The sequence below is a fragment of the Macrobrachium nipponense genome, chromosome 23 (genome assembly GCF_015104395.2).
Source record: "Macrobrachium nipponense isolate FS-2020 chromosome 23, ASM1510439v2, whole genome shotgun sequence".
Lineage (NCBI taxonomy): Eukaryota > Metazoa > Arthropoda > Malacostraca > Decapoda > Palaemonidae > Macrobrachium > Macrobrachium nipponense.
This window is the reverse complement of record NC_061090.1, coordinates 79,019,995-79,040,444: the sequence shown is the minus strand read 5'-3', so window position 1 is coordinate 79,040,444 and position 20,450 is coordinate 79,019,995. Positions and strand designations below refer to the sequence as shown.

General features: G+C 40.4%; 1 protein-coding gene and 1 pseudogene across 1 annotated transcript; both read right to left on the bottom strand.

The window, feature by feature from the left end:
• LOC135201808 (histone H3.3A-like) overlaps positions 1 to 20,450 on the bottom strand; it is an 87,280-nt pseudogene that overhangs the window by 24,790 nt on the left and 42,040 nt on the right.
• LOC135201794 (uncharacterized) lies at positions 8,569 to 18,962 on the bottom strand (the record flags this gene model as incomplete). Its single annotated transcript, XM_064231055.1, is given in 2 exon segments — positions 8,569 to 8,958; positions 18,626 to 18,962. Coding segments are annotated over 2 exon segments (505 nt in total), but the record flags the coding sequence as incomplete, so codon positions are not given.

The window sequence follows — 20,450 nt, the reverse complement described above, 5'->3', positions numbered from 1 at the left end:
GTCTGTCGTCTCCCTACTTAACCAGGTGGTATTATTACGGGTGTTCTGGTTGCTTGTGACACTTTTCTTTTTTTTTGTGTGTAGCGAGTCTCTTTCCCAGGTGCAAGGACAGGTCGTGGTATCGGTCCTGAAGGTTCTATCTTTGCCTAAATAACAGACAGCGGCCTGCATTGTAAGCCTTGCAATGCCCGGAGCTAGGCCTAGTCACCTGAAGGTAGCAGCAACAGTTAGAGCCTTTCTCGAAGATGGTGTTTTATGCTCGGTCCTAGAAGCTAGAATCAGAACTACCAACCACACCCAACTTGTCTATTGAATCTAGGGTGCATTCATGGTTGATTATGATTAATGTCTCGGAGATTTTTTCCCTTTACATTCTATTGATACTTGCATGGTTTTTATGCATTTTCGCTAAAATAATTGATTAATACACTATGATATTAAATATTTGTTTCCACATTGCTCGAAATATACATGGTAATGTTGGTAATCCTGTGTTGAAAGAGAATTTCAAATTGTTTCGTTTATATAGTTTGAAGTAATTACTATACTTTAAAATAATTACGATTACCGTAATTTTTTCTTATGATTGTTATAAATATCATAATTTGATATTTGTGCATCATATGTTAGCTTTATTTTGCTTGATAGAGCTTTCACTGTAGAGAAAAAATAAATTTTTCAGCTAAGAGTTGTAGTTGCCAGTTAGTGAATTTCGAACGAAATCCTCTGAAATTTGTAGCTCAGTTTTGGAACTTACTGTACAACCACAGTTTCCAGTCACCACCTGAGATTTGGAGGGGGTGGTCCTAAAGTCTGGATGCAAGCGATGGTGATCAGGAGCCTGAGTTTGCCATAGTTAATGTTTGTTCCTTGACTACAAAAACTGATTTTCTGAGAACTGAGGAAAGCATTAATCCAACAAAAATCATGTCTCAAATGAAATCTAGTAACTTCACCCGATTAGGTGCTTGATGGTCTTGGCCTCCTGGAGGTGAGAAAGACCAAATAGCTTAGGCACAAACTTTAGCAATTTTAATAAATACCACCACTAACATTAACTACAAAGTTTCTAGCCTGAACATTGCTACTTTGGGCATTCAATTCATGATATTCATCCTAAAAGGCATATCTTGATAGTGGCGTGGTTGGTTTGGTGTTTGCTTGTCACCTCGGTGGTCGCTGGTTCGATTCCCGGCCATTCCATTGAGGAGTGAGAGACGTGTATTTCTGGTGATAGAAGTTCACTCTCGACGTGGTTCGGAAGTCACGTAAAGCCGTTGGTCCCGTTGCTGAATAACCACTGGCTCCATGCAACGTAAAAACCATACAAACAAACATATCTTGATAGGTACTCTGCAAAAAATAAATAAAACTGAAAAGCACAAGCTGAAGTGCTTACTAATTGTATATATACTATTAAAACAGTATTAAAAACAAACCAAGACCACTCTTAAATATTGTGTCGCATGAAATGAAAGCAATATAAGGTAAAATACATCACGAGTTCGATGCCAGGATTGCCACCAGCTTCATCTACCCTCTCTTATGTCGTTGCCTCTCTTTGCAAGTTGGTCGTCCTCTCTTCCGAGTCCACCATCTGAGCGTGGTTTTCTAAAATTTATGAACTGTATAATTTTATTTTTCAAGGGGGTACACCCTAATCGCATGGAAGAATCCCACAGGGATCACTGGCTGGAAATTAAAGATTAAAAAAATAAAAAAAAGTGCCTAATGACCTCGTAGGTCCCAGTGTTTGGTCTTTGGCCTTCTTCTATATTCCATTCCAAAAAATATGGTGTTCATTCAAAAGAAGTAACAGAGGGTAAAAGGAAATACACAAGGAGGATATCAGTTAACAGAAAAAGATAAAGAAAAGGTAAGTAAATTATCAAAATACATTGACAAAATTGTGATTTTTCCATAAAGAGTACTAACCATCAATTTTCATGTAGGTTACTCAGAGTACCTCAAGTAAGATGCTTTTTTACTTTTTTGAGATGAGTTTGGGTAACTATACAACTAATTAGATCAGCCACCTCAAGTCCCAGGAGAAGGTATCCAGGGACTTTTATAAAGGTGGCCTGATGTCCAGAAATTTGCCCTGAATGCCTATGCTAAGGAAAAGTTGCTCCCAAATGCATGGGACTTTGTAAGCTCTTACTGAATTATCTCTCCACTGAACTGAATGGGTGGTAAATCTGTTTGATTACAGCACTAAGCCAAAAATAAAAGGTGTTCCTAGACATTCCTTTCTTGTGCTACCTAACTAATAAAAAGGTGCTAACACTCTCACCTAAGATGTCGGGAGAATCTTTAAATAGTACTTCACAGCTTGCACATGTCATAAAAAAGCATGGTGTACATTACCACCAAGTCTTGGAGAGCAAGCAACTGGATACTAAATTACCAACACTGTTTTGTGAGATCTTAGTCTAAGGCCTCCCCAAGGGTAAGACTACCTGAAGTGTCTCAAAAGCAAAGATAATTCCACTGAGAGATCTATGCCCTTCAGTCTGGAAAATCTTTAAGTCACACTGATAGCTTTTCACTAATGAGAATGAGAGGAGCCTATCTTGCCAAAGAATGTTCTGAGGTGCTCAGGAAACTGCACAGTCTTGTGAAAAAAAAGCCTCATTTGCAGCTGTTGGATAAATTCCATGCAGGTAGCTAGAGGGTTTGCAATGATTGATGACCTCTATGAACATGTGGCTAGCAAAGGAGTGGGCCATGGGGGAATCTCTGGGTGCCTCAGTCAAGAGAACCAGCAGATTGGGAAACCATTCTGCTTAGGGCCAACAAGGAGCTACTCAGTGTTATTAGGAGCCAAGGTGTGATCATACTTGGTCACTTTGTGAATGACACTGAATGAATGAAAGGCATGTGTCCAGATTGTGCCAAGGGTGTTGAAGTCATCTTCTAAGACACAAGTAAGCACTACACCAAGAGTTTCCTGTTTATCTGCGTGGTAAACAGATCAATTATTGGTGTTCCCAAAAGTTTGAACAGCCTTTCTGTTACACTTGGGTGTCACATTAACTCTGTCTCTACTTCTTGATCTTCAGCTCTTCCCATCTTTATATGGGGTCATTGTTTGTTATTAGTCTTCTCCATCTTCTGCGATCATGCACCATTACCTCACTCATGTTCCTCTCCCGCATGTCCCTGTTAACTGTCTCTCTCCATCTCATTTTTGGTCTACCTCTCCTCCATTTTCCAGGTACTTCCATGTTCATGGTTCTTTTACATACAGAATCCTCCTCTCCTCTAATAATATGCCCAAACCATTGCATTTGTCTCTGTTGCAGCTTCTTTGATACTTGTGTAACTTTCATCATCTCTTTTAAAGTCATTCCTTATCCTGTCTCCTTGTCACTCCACACATCCAACGTTACATTCCTCCCAAAGGAGGAATGCTGACCCCTTGAATGTCTCGTACGAGACCTCTCGAGGGAAAGGCTCCCGAGTCTCGTGCCCCTAGAGGCCGAGTATCGGTTCTCATTCCCAAGGGAGTGAGAGAGCCAGCTGCTTTCCTCCCGAAGGAGAAATGCTGGCCCCTCGAAGGCTCGTGAAGGCTATCATCCACTTCTCAGTCTCCCCACTTCAAAGGGGAGGGAGAGGAGGAAGCAAATAATGACGACGACAACGAGGAAACAGGTGAAAAGGAGATCCAGAAAGGCATCGTTGTCTCCGTTTTCAACTTCCTCCTCGATAGCTTCTGCGGGTTCGTAGCCAGAGCCATCCTCTAGCCCGGAGACGGAAGCAGCAGCAATGCTAGGAACAGGTCCGTGAGCGGGAGCTGTGCTGGATGACGCGGGTCTTGCAATGTGTGGCAGGAACCCAGGACCAGCAAGAGCAGTGCTGGCAGAAACGGGTCTTGCAACCATACACCTGGCAGTGCGGCATTGAGAACTGCCCATCGGCAGCTGATGTCTACCGCCCACATAAGGAGGGGGGGGGAGGATAGGCATTTGACCTGGGATGTCGTGGACACCGTTGCAACAACAACTGAGGGAAGTTACTGAGCTGCGCTGCCACTGAGTTACGAGTCCCAGGGAAGACCAAGAAGGGGGAAGAGCAGCGCTGGTATCAGGACCAGGGTCTATCCTCCTAATAGGTCTTCCTTTAATTGAAATTCACTCACCACATGCACGCCAAATACAAGTCTGAAAGTAATTGTATTAATATGCTAAACAAAAATCACACTCACGCTCCCGGCGATGATGAACAAGGGCGTGAGGATAGAAAAACAGACACGGACAAAATCACAATTAAAGTAATTTGCAATTTATCCACGATAAATAAAACAAAAGAAATAAGGCACGTATGCCGATAAATACACTCATGTTCCCGGTGACGATGGCAAGAGCGCGAGGAAAAACATCCAAGTACTTTGTACTTACCCCATTAATAAAACACTTCATTCATGCTCCTGGCAATAATGGGCGAGGACGTGTAGATAAAAAAAAAAACAATAAAAAAACATGGACATGCCGCACATTGTACCCCCATGGGGGGGGGAGGGGGGGACAACGTATAAGACGGTTGCAATTCATGGGTTTGCCTTCGGTATATGTATCACAAACACATTATTGCAACAGCATTAATAACTCACAATAAGAAACAACAAAGAAAAATCCAACCGGGATTAGAAGAAAATATCAGCAAACATTTGTGCAGAGAGTGATGGAGAAACATGTCGACTCACGATGGCAGCCAAAAGCAAATTGGAATGGATGGACAACCAACGACCGGACCAGCAGTTAACTACCTAACCGTCTTGTTAAGAATTCAGCGGCTGGTCCAACTTCGCCTTCAGCATATTCTTATTGTAAAGGACCGAGGGTTTGTATAGTTAGGAAAAATACAATTTACTTTCAAAAATTGTGATTTCTGCCACTTCCATCCTTCTCTTTTGTGCTTTCTTCATGGGCCATGTTTCACAACTATACATCAACGCAGGTCTGACAATGCTCTTGTACATTTTTCCCTTCATCTTTACAAAAATCTTTTGTCACATAGCATGCCTGATGTTTTCCTCCAATTACACCCAGCTGATTGTAATCTGTCGTTCAATTCCTCTTCCAGCCATTCACAATCAGTGGCATAAGACCCAATGTACGTGAAGGATTTAGCTCTTTTTACTTCTTCCTGCTGTAAGTTGATGCTTCCCCCTTGGTCTCCTCCATTCACCCACATATATTCAGTTTTTGCTCTGCTTATCTTAAGACCTCTTTCCTCCAACCTCCAATAAACTTCTCCACAACTCCAATTTCCTGTCTGCTTCTTCCTTACTGGTGGTTACTAACACTATGTCATCTGCAAAGTGTACACTCCAAGGCACCTGATCTTTCGCTCCAGCCACTATCACATCCATTACCATATAAAAAATATAGGGTTATGGCAGAGCCTTAACTGTGTTGTTGCTTCTTTAAAGTACATATATAATTTAATCCTCACTTATTTTTCTGAGACATCTTTGTCCCTCATGCACCTCCAGACTTCTTGCCTAGGTACTATATTATACGTTTTCTCCTCCTAATGACCAAGCTGACTGGCTAAAACATTCCTCCTGCTGAGAAATATACCTGGCTGACTACTGACAGAAGCTAAGGGTGCTGTTCCCAGCTGCTTGTCAACATATGCAACCAAGGACTTATTGTCACTCATCAACACTGTAGAACAACCCATCACATTCTTGGAAAATTTGTAGAGCTAGCAGTACTGCTTGCATTTCATAAACATTGATGTGCAGATAAGATTCTTCCACTGCCCACATACCTGAAGCATTCATGTGACTCTGGTGTGGAAAATCTTGTTAAGGAAGCTCCTGTCGTCACACCACCAAGCAAGTCCTCCCTGAAGGAGGGAGGATTGCTTAAGGCTGACCAATGTCACTTCAATGGCAACTGCAACAAAAGCAGGTGGGGTCGCATGTCGAGGAACAATTCACCAAATATTACTTGCCAGCGCCATGTTGGTTGTTCCTAATGCAACAGGAAAGGTAATGAAGTCTCCTTAAGCCTCCTCTTGTTCCGATACCTTGTTTACCTTGTTTCAAGGTTTCAATAACTGTTTCCAGTTGCATTCCTGTAGATAAAAAACTAATAAAAGAATCCAACTCCCTCCATTTTATCTCCAAATGTAAGGAAGAGGAGGAATATCACTGCCACCCTGACACAGAGAGATAACTTCTTCCCAAGTTACCAGGCAAAATGTCATGATGATGCAGTCAAGGGAAGCGAATATCATCACAGGATCGTTCGGCAACCTTAGTTTTCAGGAATTCATGGGTTGATAAATGTTACAAATCAACTTGACAATAAAATATAAACAAATGAATACTAGCGGCAAATGAAAACCTCAACAGATAAACTAAGAAAATATGAGTTTGTAAAAAAGCATTTTAAATTACTACTACTGTACTGCAGTACAGACCAAAACACATGCTTTTCAGACTCAAAAATGTATTCTAACAGTACTTGCAAAACCATTACAGAAAATGAGTGAAGACAGAGAGATAATGCGATAAATTAATGATAAAATCGCAGAACCGAGAAACACTTGGAGACAATCCTGGAAGTGACAAATTTCATAGTTACACAGGAAAGAAGAATCCTAGGGATTAACGAACTACTTGTGGGTTAAGAATATCAAGATGCTCAAACATATCACAGCATACTTGTACGTACAGTACTCACCTACTCTTGAGCCTTAACAGGTTTTAGCTCACTTTGCTAAGGCTGAAGAAGCAAAGGAGATTTAATCATATGAACTTCTGTGAAGGCCAGAAAAAGAAACATAACTCTAGCGTAACAATGAGGTGGGAAAAATCAGTAGTATTGAACAGGTCATAAAAGCTGGATCTCAACTGGGTCGTCAAATGAAAAACTCCTGGATATGTCACTGGCAAAGTTACACCTCGTTTCTGACTCAACCATTAAAGCATGAAAGACTGCCAGTTACACTGATATCTTTCCTTCATACCATTGAATGCTACATCTGCTGAAATCTATGGAATCAAGGATGCAGTAGGAATTAGAAATGAGTTAATGGGAATGGAAAGGTGAGAAATTAAACAAAATTCATATTTCAAGGGTTTATTGACAGCACTTGGATCTGAAGCTCATTGTTCTATACTGGCTGTAAATATTAAAGATCTGATTTGTGAGAGCCAGTCAATGATATTTCAGATAAAGTTGTGCTTGGTTCTTGGTCACTCTAAAATTGCTGGGAATGAAAAAGCAGATGCTTTAGGCAAGGGAGCAGCAGAAACCTCTATGAGGTCTGCTCCATTGGTAACACTACATTAATAAAATTCCTGTATATAGTGGTTAAAAGATGAAAGAGGAAATGTATATTGGGTGGTTAGTTGTATGAGTAAGAAGGCTACATTTGTTAAAAATCTTGCTACATTCCTTTCTGCAAACAAAAGACACTACATTCCTTTCTGCATACAAAAGACATGTTTAATGGTGGCCCAAAAAACTAGTCCCCAGTGCAAGATGTGGAAAAGGATTACTGTGTAGTATACATTAGCAGTCAAAAATCATCTAGAAAGCAGTCTCATTCCACCTACAGTACAACTGTTAATAGAATGAAGTGGCCCAGAGCATAATGCAAAATGTTTTAGGCAATTTGTTGGGCTAAATGAAGGTTCTCATTGCAAATGGTTAATGCAGTGAATTTTCTTGAGCTTGTACAGTTTGCCACCAATATCTTTTTATCGTATGCATGCACTAATATGTCACTGATGATGATTTCCCAGACCGCAATGTATACATATAGTGCTTTGAGATATATTCATATGTATATAGTACTACTATAATAGGGTTCAAGAAACTTGAATGCCTATGTGGAACACTAATTAAAAATACAAAAATTTACATAAAGTGCCTAGTGAAAAATATGTATAGTACAGTGAAACTAAGGTAAATGACTGTCTGTATGCAGTCTCCAGTAAGGAAATTTGCACTTAGAACTGTCCCTATACCATCTAATGTACTTTAACCTGTCCCTTTAAGAGGAAGGACTCTCATATCTTAAGAACGGCTGTCCACTAAAATGTTTTAAGTGGCCAAGCTTGGCTGACTCTTCACCAGAAATAAAGGACTGAGAATTTACCCTATATGGGCAGAGCAAGAGCAATGTTTACCGAGTCACACTTAAGAAGATACTGAATATCTGCAATGAATACTGACCTCCATGGTCCTCTAAGAGAGCCATTTGTTTCAGTTACTACAGGGATCACCAGTTGGTTGACAAAAAATTCTCCATAAGATTACAGTCTACCATCTCTATTTACGGATGCTCTTCAGCTCTCAAGTTTAATATACTGTAAAATAAGTATGAGAAAAATGGTCAACAATATTAAGTAAAACACACTTAGGTAAAATAGTAAAATAAAAAAGTACAAGATCCCAAATAAACCCATACAGCTTATTTACCTGCAAGTTCTTTGTCTAGCAAGAGCATGCTAAAATTCCCAAGTGCTGTTAGATTACTTGTATGCATGTCCTGAAAAAGAAATTTTTTGGTAGATAAGGTATTTTGGGTATAAAACATTCAAGCTTCACTTAATAAGTATATAGTTTTAATATCCAAGCTACATGAAATTTACATCCATATTTCATTAACCTACAACATAATCTCTTGTGTTCAGCACAAAATAGCGCTAGAATAGATAACAGAGGCATGTACTTGATGCAACCCATCGCACTGCTGTCAGTGATAATTTCCCACGAAGAAGTAACTTTTCACTTCACAGCATTACAACACTATACTTTCACGATATCAGTTCCCTTTCTGGTTTTCAGCATAATTTTGAAGCATATTAAAGTGGGAGCCAGCTGCTTGTCGCAGCTCTCGGTGTCTTTCTTCAGCTTTCTTCTCTGCTTCCATTTCTTTCAACTTTCCTGCGTAGTACCTCTGTTTATACTCTTCCAGCCCAGTTTTATCAACCTGTAGATAATCATAATCTGTTAGTATGAAGCATTAAAGGTCCTGATTGCCATTTCCTAAATGTTATTGGTCTTCACATAATTTAACACAATTTCACAACATACAATCCAATTGCACTACCATAAGATGGAATCTTCTATGGTGTCCCTTGTACGGTGTGCTATAGATGATACAATTGGGTCCTTCCAGCATTCTTTTGGACCCCCTGCTGTATTACTTTTACTTTTCATCCTCTTCTTTTCAAATCCCCTTGCCCACTCAACCGTCTGTGTCGCTGTCAGTATGTAGACAGCTATGTAAGATTTTGAAAAAAGCATCACCAACTTGTGATGGGTATTTTTTCTTGAAAAAAGCCTGCTGCTTGGTTTGAGAGAAGTGGCTTGGTTCATGAAGGGCCTATTATTTGTGGTAAGATATTTTACTATTATTGTTTCACTTTGTTTGGTTTTATATGTACAGCCCTCCATAGGGATGATTCCCTCTCTGGTGGGCCCTTGTACGTTTCCAAAATAAGTTGCTTCTTACATTTTATAATTGTCTTTTAGTGTTTTCTTGTCAGTATCATAGCTACTGCAGAATACAGTCTTTAGTTCTTTTTTTTTTAAATATGCTTTCTTTTTGTATGATCTTCACTTCAGGCGGTATTTTGTTGTAGTCTTGGTTTGCAATGTTCAAATGCTCTCTCACCTGACTTACAATTTGCTCTAGGTTCAAATAGCCTACGTATATGCTTCACTTGCATGTCTGATCACAATATTCATATCAGGTCAAAAGAAGCTTAAGCAGTTCCTCAGATATGTTGGTTCACCATATTTTAGTGCTTTAAAGACTGTAAGAAATATCTTGTATTCTATTCTTGCTTTTACTGGGAGCCAATGTGGTTTGGAGGATCCACTGGCGCTGGATCCTTATCCTGTCCTTCCCTCTCCAGTTCATTCCACGAGTGCTACGAAGTGTAAGACACCTGTAAGCCCATCAGCACCTGTTTGTCCTTCTTACACAGAAGAACAGGTTTTCTTACCCCCTGTTTCACCTGTATTTCAAGAGTGCACAATGGTGCAGAATATCTTTAGGCTTGAAGAGTATGCACTGGTGCAGGAGCTTCCATCGGTGTATGAGTGCCCATTGGCACAGGATTTCCCTATCGTTCTGGAGCCCAAGGTAATACAAGAGAACATGATGGCACCCAAGCGCCCATTGGCGCCACAGCTTCCACGAATACCTGAGCCCCCATTGATGCCACAGCTCCCACGAGTGCCTAGGTGCCTGAGCTCCCACAAGCGACCGAGCACCCATTGGCACTCTCAAGCAGTCTGGAGTCATTAAACAAGCTACAATGACAGGTACTTCTTTTGTTTTACCGACAGAGTAGCAAGTTATGGCTGTCACTAATCTTTCTATTGCAGCCACTTATTTTGGGATTTATGAAGTCTTCGGTACCTCCTGTTCAACCTCCAGCAAACTTGTCTCCTGTTTTGTCGGTGAAAGAAGAAGAGGATAAGGAGTCTTCTCCAATAGTCTATAAGTTGCTACTTCGTAGCGAATTTTGGGACTCTTTCTGGCCAAGGACCACAGCTTCACCAGAACGACTCTCTCAAGATTATGATGGCTTAGAGGGACACCATAGCAAGAGCATTCCCTCAGCTGAATCTTGTTCCTTGTCAAGCAAGTCATCCTCTAGACGACACTCTGAGGAGGTTGCATACAGGAAAGGTTTGGAGCATCCATTGGCACTGGATCCTTATCCTCCTGTCCTTCCCTCTCCAGTTCATTCCACGAGTGCTAAGAGGTGTAAGACACCTGTAAGCCTGTCAGTGCCTCTTTCTCCTTCTTACACAGAAGAACAGGTTGTATTACCCCCTGTTTCACCTGTATTTCAAGAGCGCACAATGGTGCAGAATATATCTAGGTTTGAAGAGCACGCACTCGTGCAGGAGTGTCCATCAGCGTATGAGTGCCCATTGGCACAGGATTTCCCTATCGTTGGCACCCAAGTGCCCATTGGTGCCACAGCTCCCATGAATGCCCAAGTGCCCATTAATGTCATAGCTCCCACGAGTGCCCATTGGCCCCCGAGCTCCCACCAGCGACCAAGCACCCATTGGCACCTCTCAAGCAGTCTGGAGTCATTCAACAACCTACAATGACAGGTAGTACTTCTTTGCTTAACTAACAGTGTCGCAAGTTATGGCTGTCACTAAGCCTTCTATTGCATTCATTCTATATAAGTTAGGGGAGTATTTTGGGATTTACAGTTTTCGGTACCTCCTGTTCAACCTCAAGCAAACTTGTCACTTGTTTTGTCGGCAGAAGAAGCAGTGCCACAAAAAATTAGTGCATGAATTTTCCGCCCCTCCATCTTTTCCCTGCTTGCAATGTAAGGCAAATTGCCACATAAAGGCAGATTGGCGGCTGCAATGAAATGGTTCCTTTTTGTATGTACACATTTATTAGTCATCGCCTCTCCTCCCTCCCTCCCTCACTGCTTAATCACTAAATTCTAGTTATCTTATAAATTATATGAAAACGAAGGAATGTTTCCTTCTTAAAGAGAATAAATTCTGACTAAAATTATTAACCCAATCTGCTCGGTTATAAAACCACCTTTCCTGTGGTTCTCGATCTCTCTCTGTTAATTAGCGTGGTAGAGTTAACAACTCTTGCGGGTCTTGAACATGGTGTGAGGGTGCGAGCTTGAGCATGGAGGGCGGCGATTGATCAGAATTGCACATAGTAAGTAATCGTTCCTTCTCGTAGCAATCGTTGGGCTAATTGAATTTGATCATTACTGAACATGTTTAGATTCTTCTAAGAAATGTATTGGTATTTGTTTCGTTAAAAAGTGTAACTTAATTTTTTGAAATTCTCAGTGTTTTTGAGTGGTTGCGTGGCCACATAGATTTTGCCCAAGTTTAGGGTGCTGAGCCACCCAAGTCACGTTTATTTACTTTGTTTGGTTATATTAAATGAAGAGTTTAGTTTTTAATAAAAATTGTTAAATTCAGACGTGTTTACCTATCGAGTTGTCCTTGTCTACAGGCTAGAACCTGTCCATCATTAAGGTAGGGCTATCAGCCGCATAACATCTGGCACGAACCTTAGTGAAAGTTGCCATAACATTCGCGACAAAGAAGATAAGGAGTCTTCTCCACAGCCTACAAGTCACTACTTCGTAGAGAATTTTGGGACTCTTTTTGGCCAGTGACCCCAGCTTTGCCAGTCTTCTTACATGAGAGACAACTAAGTGGATTCGTTCAAGTTGCCTACGTTAGTATACTTTCCTTTTGAACACATAAAGCTTTGAAAGAAATTAACTTTTGGCTTGAGGAGAAGAGGGAGTAAGGCAAAGTTAACTTTAATTTTCCTCCTCATCTTTCCTCCAAAACACATTTATATTATGAGACTGGAGAAGCTCTCTCTTTGGGTGTATCTGTCTCCGCCCAGGGAGACTTTTCCGGACTTATTGACTGCTAGGTCAGCATTTAATTCAGCCAAGATAATGTTTATAGCGTCTGAATTAGACCACCACATCGGATTTTCGAGGTGATAAGTTTCCTTGACTGGATCGTAGGAACTTTTGGGTCGCAAAATCAAGCATTGTGCAACGATAAATGAAGATTCTATTTCAGACATTTCAGGTGTAATTTTCTGCTTAGAAAAAGGTATAAAGGATGGTTCTTTAGAGTTGGCTTCTATCTTTACCCTAGGCATCAGAGAGAACTTTGGTGCTCTTTTGCCTCCAAAGGTGTATCTCATACACAAAGGTCCACCTTGCTTTACCAGCCCCTGGACAAGAAGCACCTTTTCCCGGAGGACACAGCGATTCAAGTTTCATCTGCCCTGCAGAAGAAATGAACACAAGACCTGCTCTCTCAATCTACTAAATGTCCTCTTAATTCCACTCCCAGTTCACTTCCTTCACCTGCCACTTGCACTCAGCCCTTTTGTGGCAGAGGAATCTCTACATCCTACCCTAGATCGAGGGGTAGAGTACCCTTCATCCCAAGATCCATCAGGAAATCCACAACTAAAACCTCCGCAAGAAAGTGATGTGTTAGTCCTCTGTGCACCTGTAGGAGCCAGACTTCAGCAGTTTTGGATCATAGAAGTTTTAAGAAAAGGCTACGATATTCCGTTCAAGCTCTCCGATAGTTTTGAAAGCCTACTCAGAAGATTCAGAGATCCATCACCCTTTTGAGAGAGGTTTCGTCCCTCTTGCAGAAGAGTTAGTAGTGGACCCACTAACCCCAGGATTCTACAATTGTCTATTTGTACTGCCCAAGGCCTCAAGGGGCTGGAGACCCATATTGAACGTAAGCACTCTTAACCAGTTTGTCATAAAGACAAAATTCAAAATGGAAACAAATCAGACGGTTTTGTCATCCATCCGTTAGGGGGATTGGATGATTTCCATCGATATGGAAGACGCTTACTTCCATATTCCAATTCAACAGAATGCAAGGAAGTTGCTTCGGTTCATGTTCAAGAACAAAGTCTATCAATTCACAGCTGTGTTTAGGGCTTTCGACTGCCATGCAAGTGTTCACACAAGTCTTAACCTCCATTGCAAAATGGTTAAATCTAATCAGGATAAGAGTATGTATCCCTATACATACCTAGAGGAATGGCTTCTTCGATCGTAAACAGAGAAAAATAGGGCACTCTATCCTTGATGGAACAGTTCATATCAATGGGGAGACTGCACATGAGGAAGCTGCAGTTCTTCTTGGTGCAAGAAGCATAACATATCATCTTCTCAAAAATCTATAGCGGAAATTGCTGATTTCCTGTCACATTTGAGGACATCTAGTAACCTGTCGACTTTGACCATCAGAAGATACTACAAGGCAATGCGTCTTTAAGCACAGAGAGATAGATCTGTCAACCAGTCAAGACTTTTTGGATCTCATCAGACCCTTTGATACAGAGAAACTTAAAGGTTCTAAGACCTTGTCTTGTAACCTAGATGTGGTTCTTAAATGGCTTTTGGTACCATGTTTTGATCAACTGAATACTCTCCCTCTCAGAGACTTGACAAGAAAGACCCTATTCCTAGTAGCCTTGTCTACAGCAAAAAGGGTGAGTGAGCTTCACTCAATGGACAAGAAAGTAGGCTTTGCTCAAGGTAATGCTGTATGCGCATTAACCTTGGGGTTTTTAGCAAAAAATGAGACCCTGTCCAAGCCGTGGCCTCATTCTTTCATTATTAAAAACCTTAGGGACTTCGTAGGACCAGAGGAAGAAGAGAGGTCTCTGTCTCCAGTCAGAGCACTAAAATGCTGTCTGCAAAGGACAGAGAAGATTCGGGGCTCATCCGATCACCTGTGGTGTTCCGTGAGGAATCCATCTCACCCTATGTCTAAGAACGGCCTGGTGTTCTTCAAGCCTAGATATATTCTGCGCCATTGTGCGCTCTTGAAATACAGGTGAAACAGGGGGTAAGACAACTGTTCTTCTGTGTAAGAAAGACAAACATGCGCCGACAGGCTTACAGGGGCCACATTACAAACATCAGCCTGGTGGCCTCCCGATACTTTCAGCGACGAATCGATGGAAGAAAACGAAGGAGACACAGGAACAACGCTACTATGGGGGGTGAACACTGCAGGAGGCGAAGTATTAAGAAGAGGCAAAAAACCTTCCCATGAAGGAAGAGTCAAAACCCTCTCTTGCTATAAAACAACTTCCACAGCTCTTTAGGCCATGCACGGTAGTCCGTGTCAGGATTCGTTATTGTACAACATTAGAACTGCACCTGCTACACGTGATGTGGGGATCAGTCGCTGCTGAAGCCAAAAACGAGAACACGGAAAACCTGGAATTCGGGGCACACACGTTGACGAGGCTAAGAATGAGCAAAAGAAGCCATAATAACAGCCACACACACACTAAACACAATCGAAACGGGCAATGACCAGGGTAAAGGCCGAGAGAGGTCAACCACAACTCTCGCCCAGGCGGTTAAAGAAAAGACTGACGCAGTGGCGTAGATGAGTGGCCCTTGACCACTCTTCACCCGATCTATGCATGCGTTGCCAGATATCACAAGATTCCTTGCTTTCATCTGTTTTTTAACTGGATCCAGCTACGCGCTAGAAATGATCCTATTGTTAAGACCAAAGGTTTGTTCACGTATGAACAAGTGGATTTTTATGATGAAATATATATATATAAAAAAAAACAGGAATGTGGATATTTCTCATAGAAAAATACAGTGAATAATGGGTATATATGTTCCCTAGAGAAATCCGCGAATGTGTGACTCCGCGAATCCGGAGTGCACAAATACGGGGGGGGGTTTCCACTGTACACCTTTCCAATGGTGTTCTGTTGCAACTTGGAAATTATCAACAGGACCGCCAAAGGAGCACTTTGAGGCTGGCAATGGCATCAGCTTTGGGTGCAAGAGAGCCAGGATTAGGAATGGGTTGAACAGATAAGTTGGAAGGTTCAGAAGGAGGCAAAGATACATTTCCAGTAGGCAACCCCTAACTAACTAACTAAATGCTTCTTAGAGATAGCCCTAGAAGCACCTTTCCTTTTCTTACCTCTCTCTAGCTAATTAATGTGGCTAGTTAAAGTTTTCTAAGCTTTACTGTCCCAACTGACAACTTCCCATAACTCACATCCGGTTAGCAAGTTTGACCCCTAAAAACTGTACAAATAGAATGCAGATCAAAACTAGCTCTTAAGAGTCTTGTATTGCAACCTTTGCTGCAATACCTAGTACCTTGAGAGCTAGTATCATATATGCCTGAGAACTACCTCAATCCTCAGGCAAAGTTTAATCCAAGAGCAAAATATTTAGCTATTTTGAATATATTCCTATAATAGCTAAATGTTGCCGAAATGGCCACCAAAACATTAGAGTACTTCACCAAAACTTCAAGGCATCAAGTACAAGCAAAGCAATTCCAAAACTTCTGCTGCTACGGAACAGCTGTTGACAGCACCAGCCAGCAGAAACAACTGAAGTTCGTGCCGAGTTGGTTCCTCTCCCCACCAGTAGTGGGCGGGGGTTATCACCTAGCCAAAACAAATATAGCGCTACCACAAATTTAAAAAATTCTACCTGCTGATGGATAGAAACTATAGCTATGTAACTACTTGGTAAGTGCATACATAAAAGGTCAAAGCTTTGCACACTCTAAACATGCCAGTTTGGCCAGACCCCAGGAAGTATGGGATAGACCTTTCTGGACATCCACTGCTTTCGAGCATATTGTTTTAATATATTTCACATGTGGAATCCAAGTAAGGTTGCTATCAAAAACTAACCCAAGAAACCTTGTTTCAGCAACACATGAAATTCTTTGCCCTTGTTTGGGCAGATCTGGATCACGACAGGCTCCCCTTATACAATGAAAGTGCATGGTTACCGTTATACTAATTGAAAGCCTAAAAGCATTCATCTCAACACACTACTACGTATACTATTATTAATACAGAGCTGGAGGCAGTATTCAGCCGCAAGATATCGAAAGTTTATCAAGAAATAGAATATAAGTACAACTGAGGGAATTTTTTTGGATACCATTGCTAAGGTTATACTTAAAATGCTACCTTGTGGCACTACGTACTCCTGTCACTGAGGCGCTCTATAAAGTCTTTGACAAAGAGGCAAATTACTTCTCTGATTACATTCATAAAGAACCCTTAAAATGTCATATCTCCATGTTATTCTGTAGGCTTTCTCATAAAGAAAACGTAAGTGATGCTGTTTATTTGCAAATGCTTCATATGTTGAAGATTCCTTGCTAACCAACACATCAATTGTGGGGTGCATACTTCAAAAACCACACTGAGCATGGGAAAAATATTTACCACGTTCCAAGTACCCATAAAACATGTCTTTACCATTTTTTCCATGAGCGTACACAGATGTGATGTCTGTGCAATGGGACGATAATTCTCCAACTTAAAAGGGTCTTTCCTTGCTTTCACTAACAGGATTGATTTTAACATATACCATAACTTTGGGAAAATGTATTCTAAAAAGATTCTTTTAATAAGACTTCTTCAACTTAATCACTGAGTACGTTAAGTCATGCAGTCCAATAGCTGTTTCACTACATTAGCTTAGAGCTGATTCAAATTCCCTCATAACAAAAGGCCTACAGGCAGTCCCTAGTTATTGGCGTGGGTTCTGTTCCCGGGTGAGCGCCACTAAACGAAAACTGCTGATAACTATGGTAATAAATGGTTTATGACGCTGTAAGCATGAATAAACTGCTTAGCGGTGCTGTTAACCAGTCATCGAAGCCGATAAACCACTTACTAGTGAATTTCCCACGGACAATGGGTAGATATGATCCATACAGAAACCTGCGAATCTTGAGAAAGTGAATACAGGGGACCACTGTACTCTTGCGGGCTCAGACATAATATGACCAATCAGTCTCTAGCAAAGCTATACATTTACTCGTACATATAGGAGACATCTGACATGAGCAACTAAGTTTTTCCCATTTAGCACCCCACCCCTGATAATTCCACAGGAAAACATAAATTTTACAGTCTTAAAGACTGATAAATTACAGCCTCTTTTAAGTGCTTTTATTTTGTAGCCTCGCTCCTGCTTTTTTCTGGAAGGAAGCTGATGATCATTTATGATTGCCTTCCTGTTTTAAGGTTGATGATGGTGCTCTTTCCAAGAAGAAAGAACCTTCCAAAGCTGGCACAGCCTCCCTAGTATCAAGGATGTTGGCACACTCGATGGCATCTTTGGTGAGGTCATGCACAGGAGCAAAGACAAAACTGGCACTGCTTAAGGTTTGTTTGTATGGTGTTTTTACGTTGCATGGAACCAGTGGTTATTCAGCAACGGGACCAATGGCTTTACGTGACTTCCGAACCACGTCGAGAGTGAACTTCTATCACCAGAAATACACATCTCTCACTCCTCAATGGAATGGCCGAGAATCGAACCCGCGACCACCGAGGTGAGAAGCAAACACCAAACCAACCATGCCACTGAGGCGGTTGCACTGCTTAAGGAGAGATAGGAGTGTCAGACATAATTGGTGCAGCCTCTAAGCGTCATGGGCTCCAGATTTAGTCTAGATGCTCAGGGGTTGATATGCACAGCATGGCTGAATCTACTATGGAGGAAACATCCCACCACGCTGTCATAGCTCAGTCCACCTTTGCATCATGCAATGCCCCCTACTACAGCAACGTTGATAGTGGAGGCATACTGCTGGTGGTCTGGGAATGTGAAGCAAGTCATATTTAGCATACTGTCATCAACATAAGTTTACCAGTAAATACATGAAGTAGGCAAAAGAAAGCCATGTACGTATACTGTAAAATGATTTTACTGGCATAAAGTTACTCAAAACTGCCAGGAGCTAGATTAGTTTATAAAACAAAGGGGGAATGAAGATCACTACAAACACTGAATGAAAAGTCCTCTGAGACTATGATCACCAAAATACCAGGTAGTGACAACAGAAATAGCACCACTGAATAAACTGCTGACAACAATCCTTGATTCAATCCACTGTAACAAAAAATAATTGAATATATCTGGTATATTGGAACTCTCATAAAATGAAAAAGCTGAAGTATTTTTTCTAGATGTTCTTTAAAAATCATTAACAATAACTTAATCAATGTATCTTTTATCTAAATTTCAAAGGACAATATACAGTATACATGCACTCACTTGCAAACCCAGATTCTTATCCATCTCCATCATCTGCTCAGCTGTCTCTGGGTCAATACCAGGGACCCTTTCCCAAATCGGCCTTGAAAGATACTCATCAATATCGCTTGATTGTCTCAGAAACATGAAGTAGGACATAAACACTCCAAGGGTTAACGTTAATATCACCTCTCGATTATTCTTAAGATATCTGTCAGCACGTGTTATCCAGGTGTTCTCTGTATGTATAAAACACCTACAATTGCTCCATCCAATGCGTATTATTGGCAATAAAATTCTGCTCTTTTTCAGAGGGAGAACAGAGTAGAAAACCCACTGCTGTGAAGGTTGAAGTTGCCTGCAACACAGAAATGTATGTCAGCCAAGAATTTAATACCTCTTATAAATACTGTACTTTACTGTTAAATACTTTGCAAATGGTGATAGTCACTGATTTGTAACAGCCATAAAGCAATATCCAAATTCCACAATATTTAAAGAAAATATATAATTTTGGCATTAAAAATATAGTGACATACCATTTCTGCATTGTAATTTTTTAAAATGAAACTAAGCAAATAAGTGCATTCTATAAAAATGCACAGAAACTCCTTCACCGAGACAAGATTTTACAGACTCTTCTTAATACAGTATGTATGTCACCTCCATAATAAATACAGAGTTGGTTCAAGTCTATGGTTTGGAATTTTTTCAAACAATTTGCATATTTTTGATAGTATAGAGAACAGCCAAGTAATACACCAAATTTGTTGTGTAATGCAGGGAACTCATTCAGCAATGTCGTATAATGTCTGCTACTAATGAGGCCTTTTGATTTATTTTTTTTTTGCAAAAAGTTTTTTTTTTCCAGTGATAAACACAATTTACAACCTATGATATTAAGTAGTTTGGGAACGGTGGTGAGAAATTTATTGATGTCACATGTAACTATATTTTGTGTTCTTCAGTGCATTATGCACTAAACAATGAACTTCAAATACACTTTCACATCCTTAACATACAAAATGAACACAAAGACAAACTTGGATGAGTAATTCATTCAGACATACGGTACCATAAAAGTAATGTATAAAACAGTGCCGTGCTAAATATAACAGCAGTTGCAGAAAGGTCACTCATAACATGAATCTGCATTGGTATTCATACAATAAACTATGTCACATGATAATACTTTTTTCACTGGAAAGTTCATTGGAGCATTTAAGGGCTGCTTTTACACAGGAAATGACCGTCTAAAACTTATAACAAGAACATTCGTACATTAGACACTAACTTGCCTTACATATTAGTTTTGATATGTAATAACTTACACATATTATAAAAGAAAATGATCACCCTCCATCTCCTAATGTCTAAGCAAATCTCATTCTCCAAAGGGCAACAATTTCAGGTGTTTCTTCCTCTTTCCCCTTCTTGAAATGAGTAAATAAGTTCAGAAACTCAACACCAATAAAAGGTGTCTTGCAAAATTGGCGTAAAAATTAAACAATCATTAATGGCATAAGAATTTTATGGCTTTACATAAACTACATGTCATGTATAGTGGGTTGATAACAATGAATTAATGGAATATAGGAAAATACAATGAATATATCAGTCCCAGAAAAAATTTAACATAAAACAATTTCATTCACTAGATCCAGGACTCAAACTAAATGAAATTCACAAGGCACACAATATTTAAATCACACCACAGAATAGCAGAGCTATAAAAACTGGCTTGTTATTAATAAAAATAATGCAACTAAAGCACTATAGTATACAATGAAGAACAATTCTAGTATATTAAAATCTGAATGCAGTAATAGTAAAACATTACAGGTGA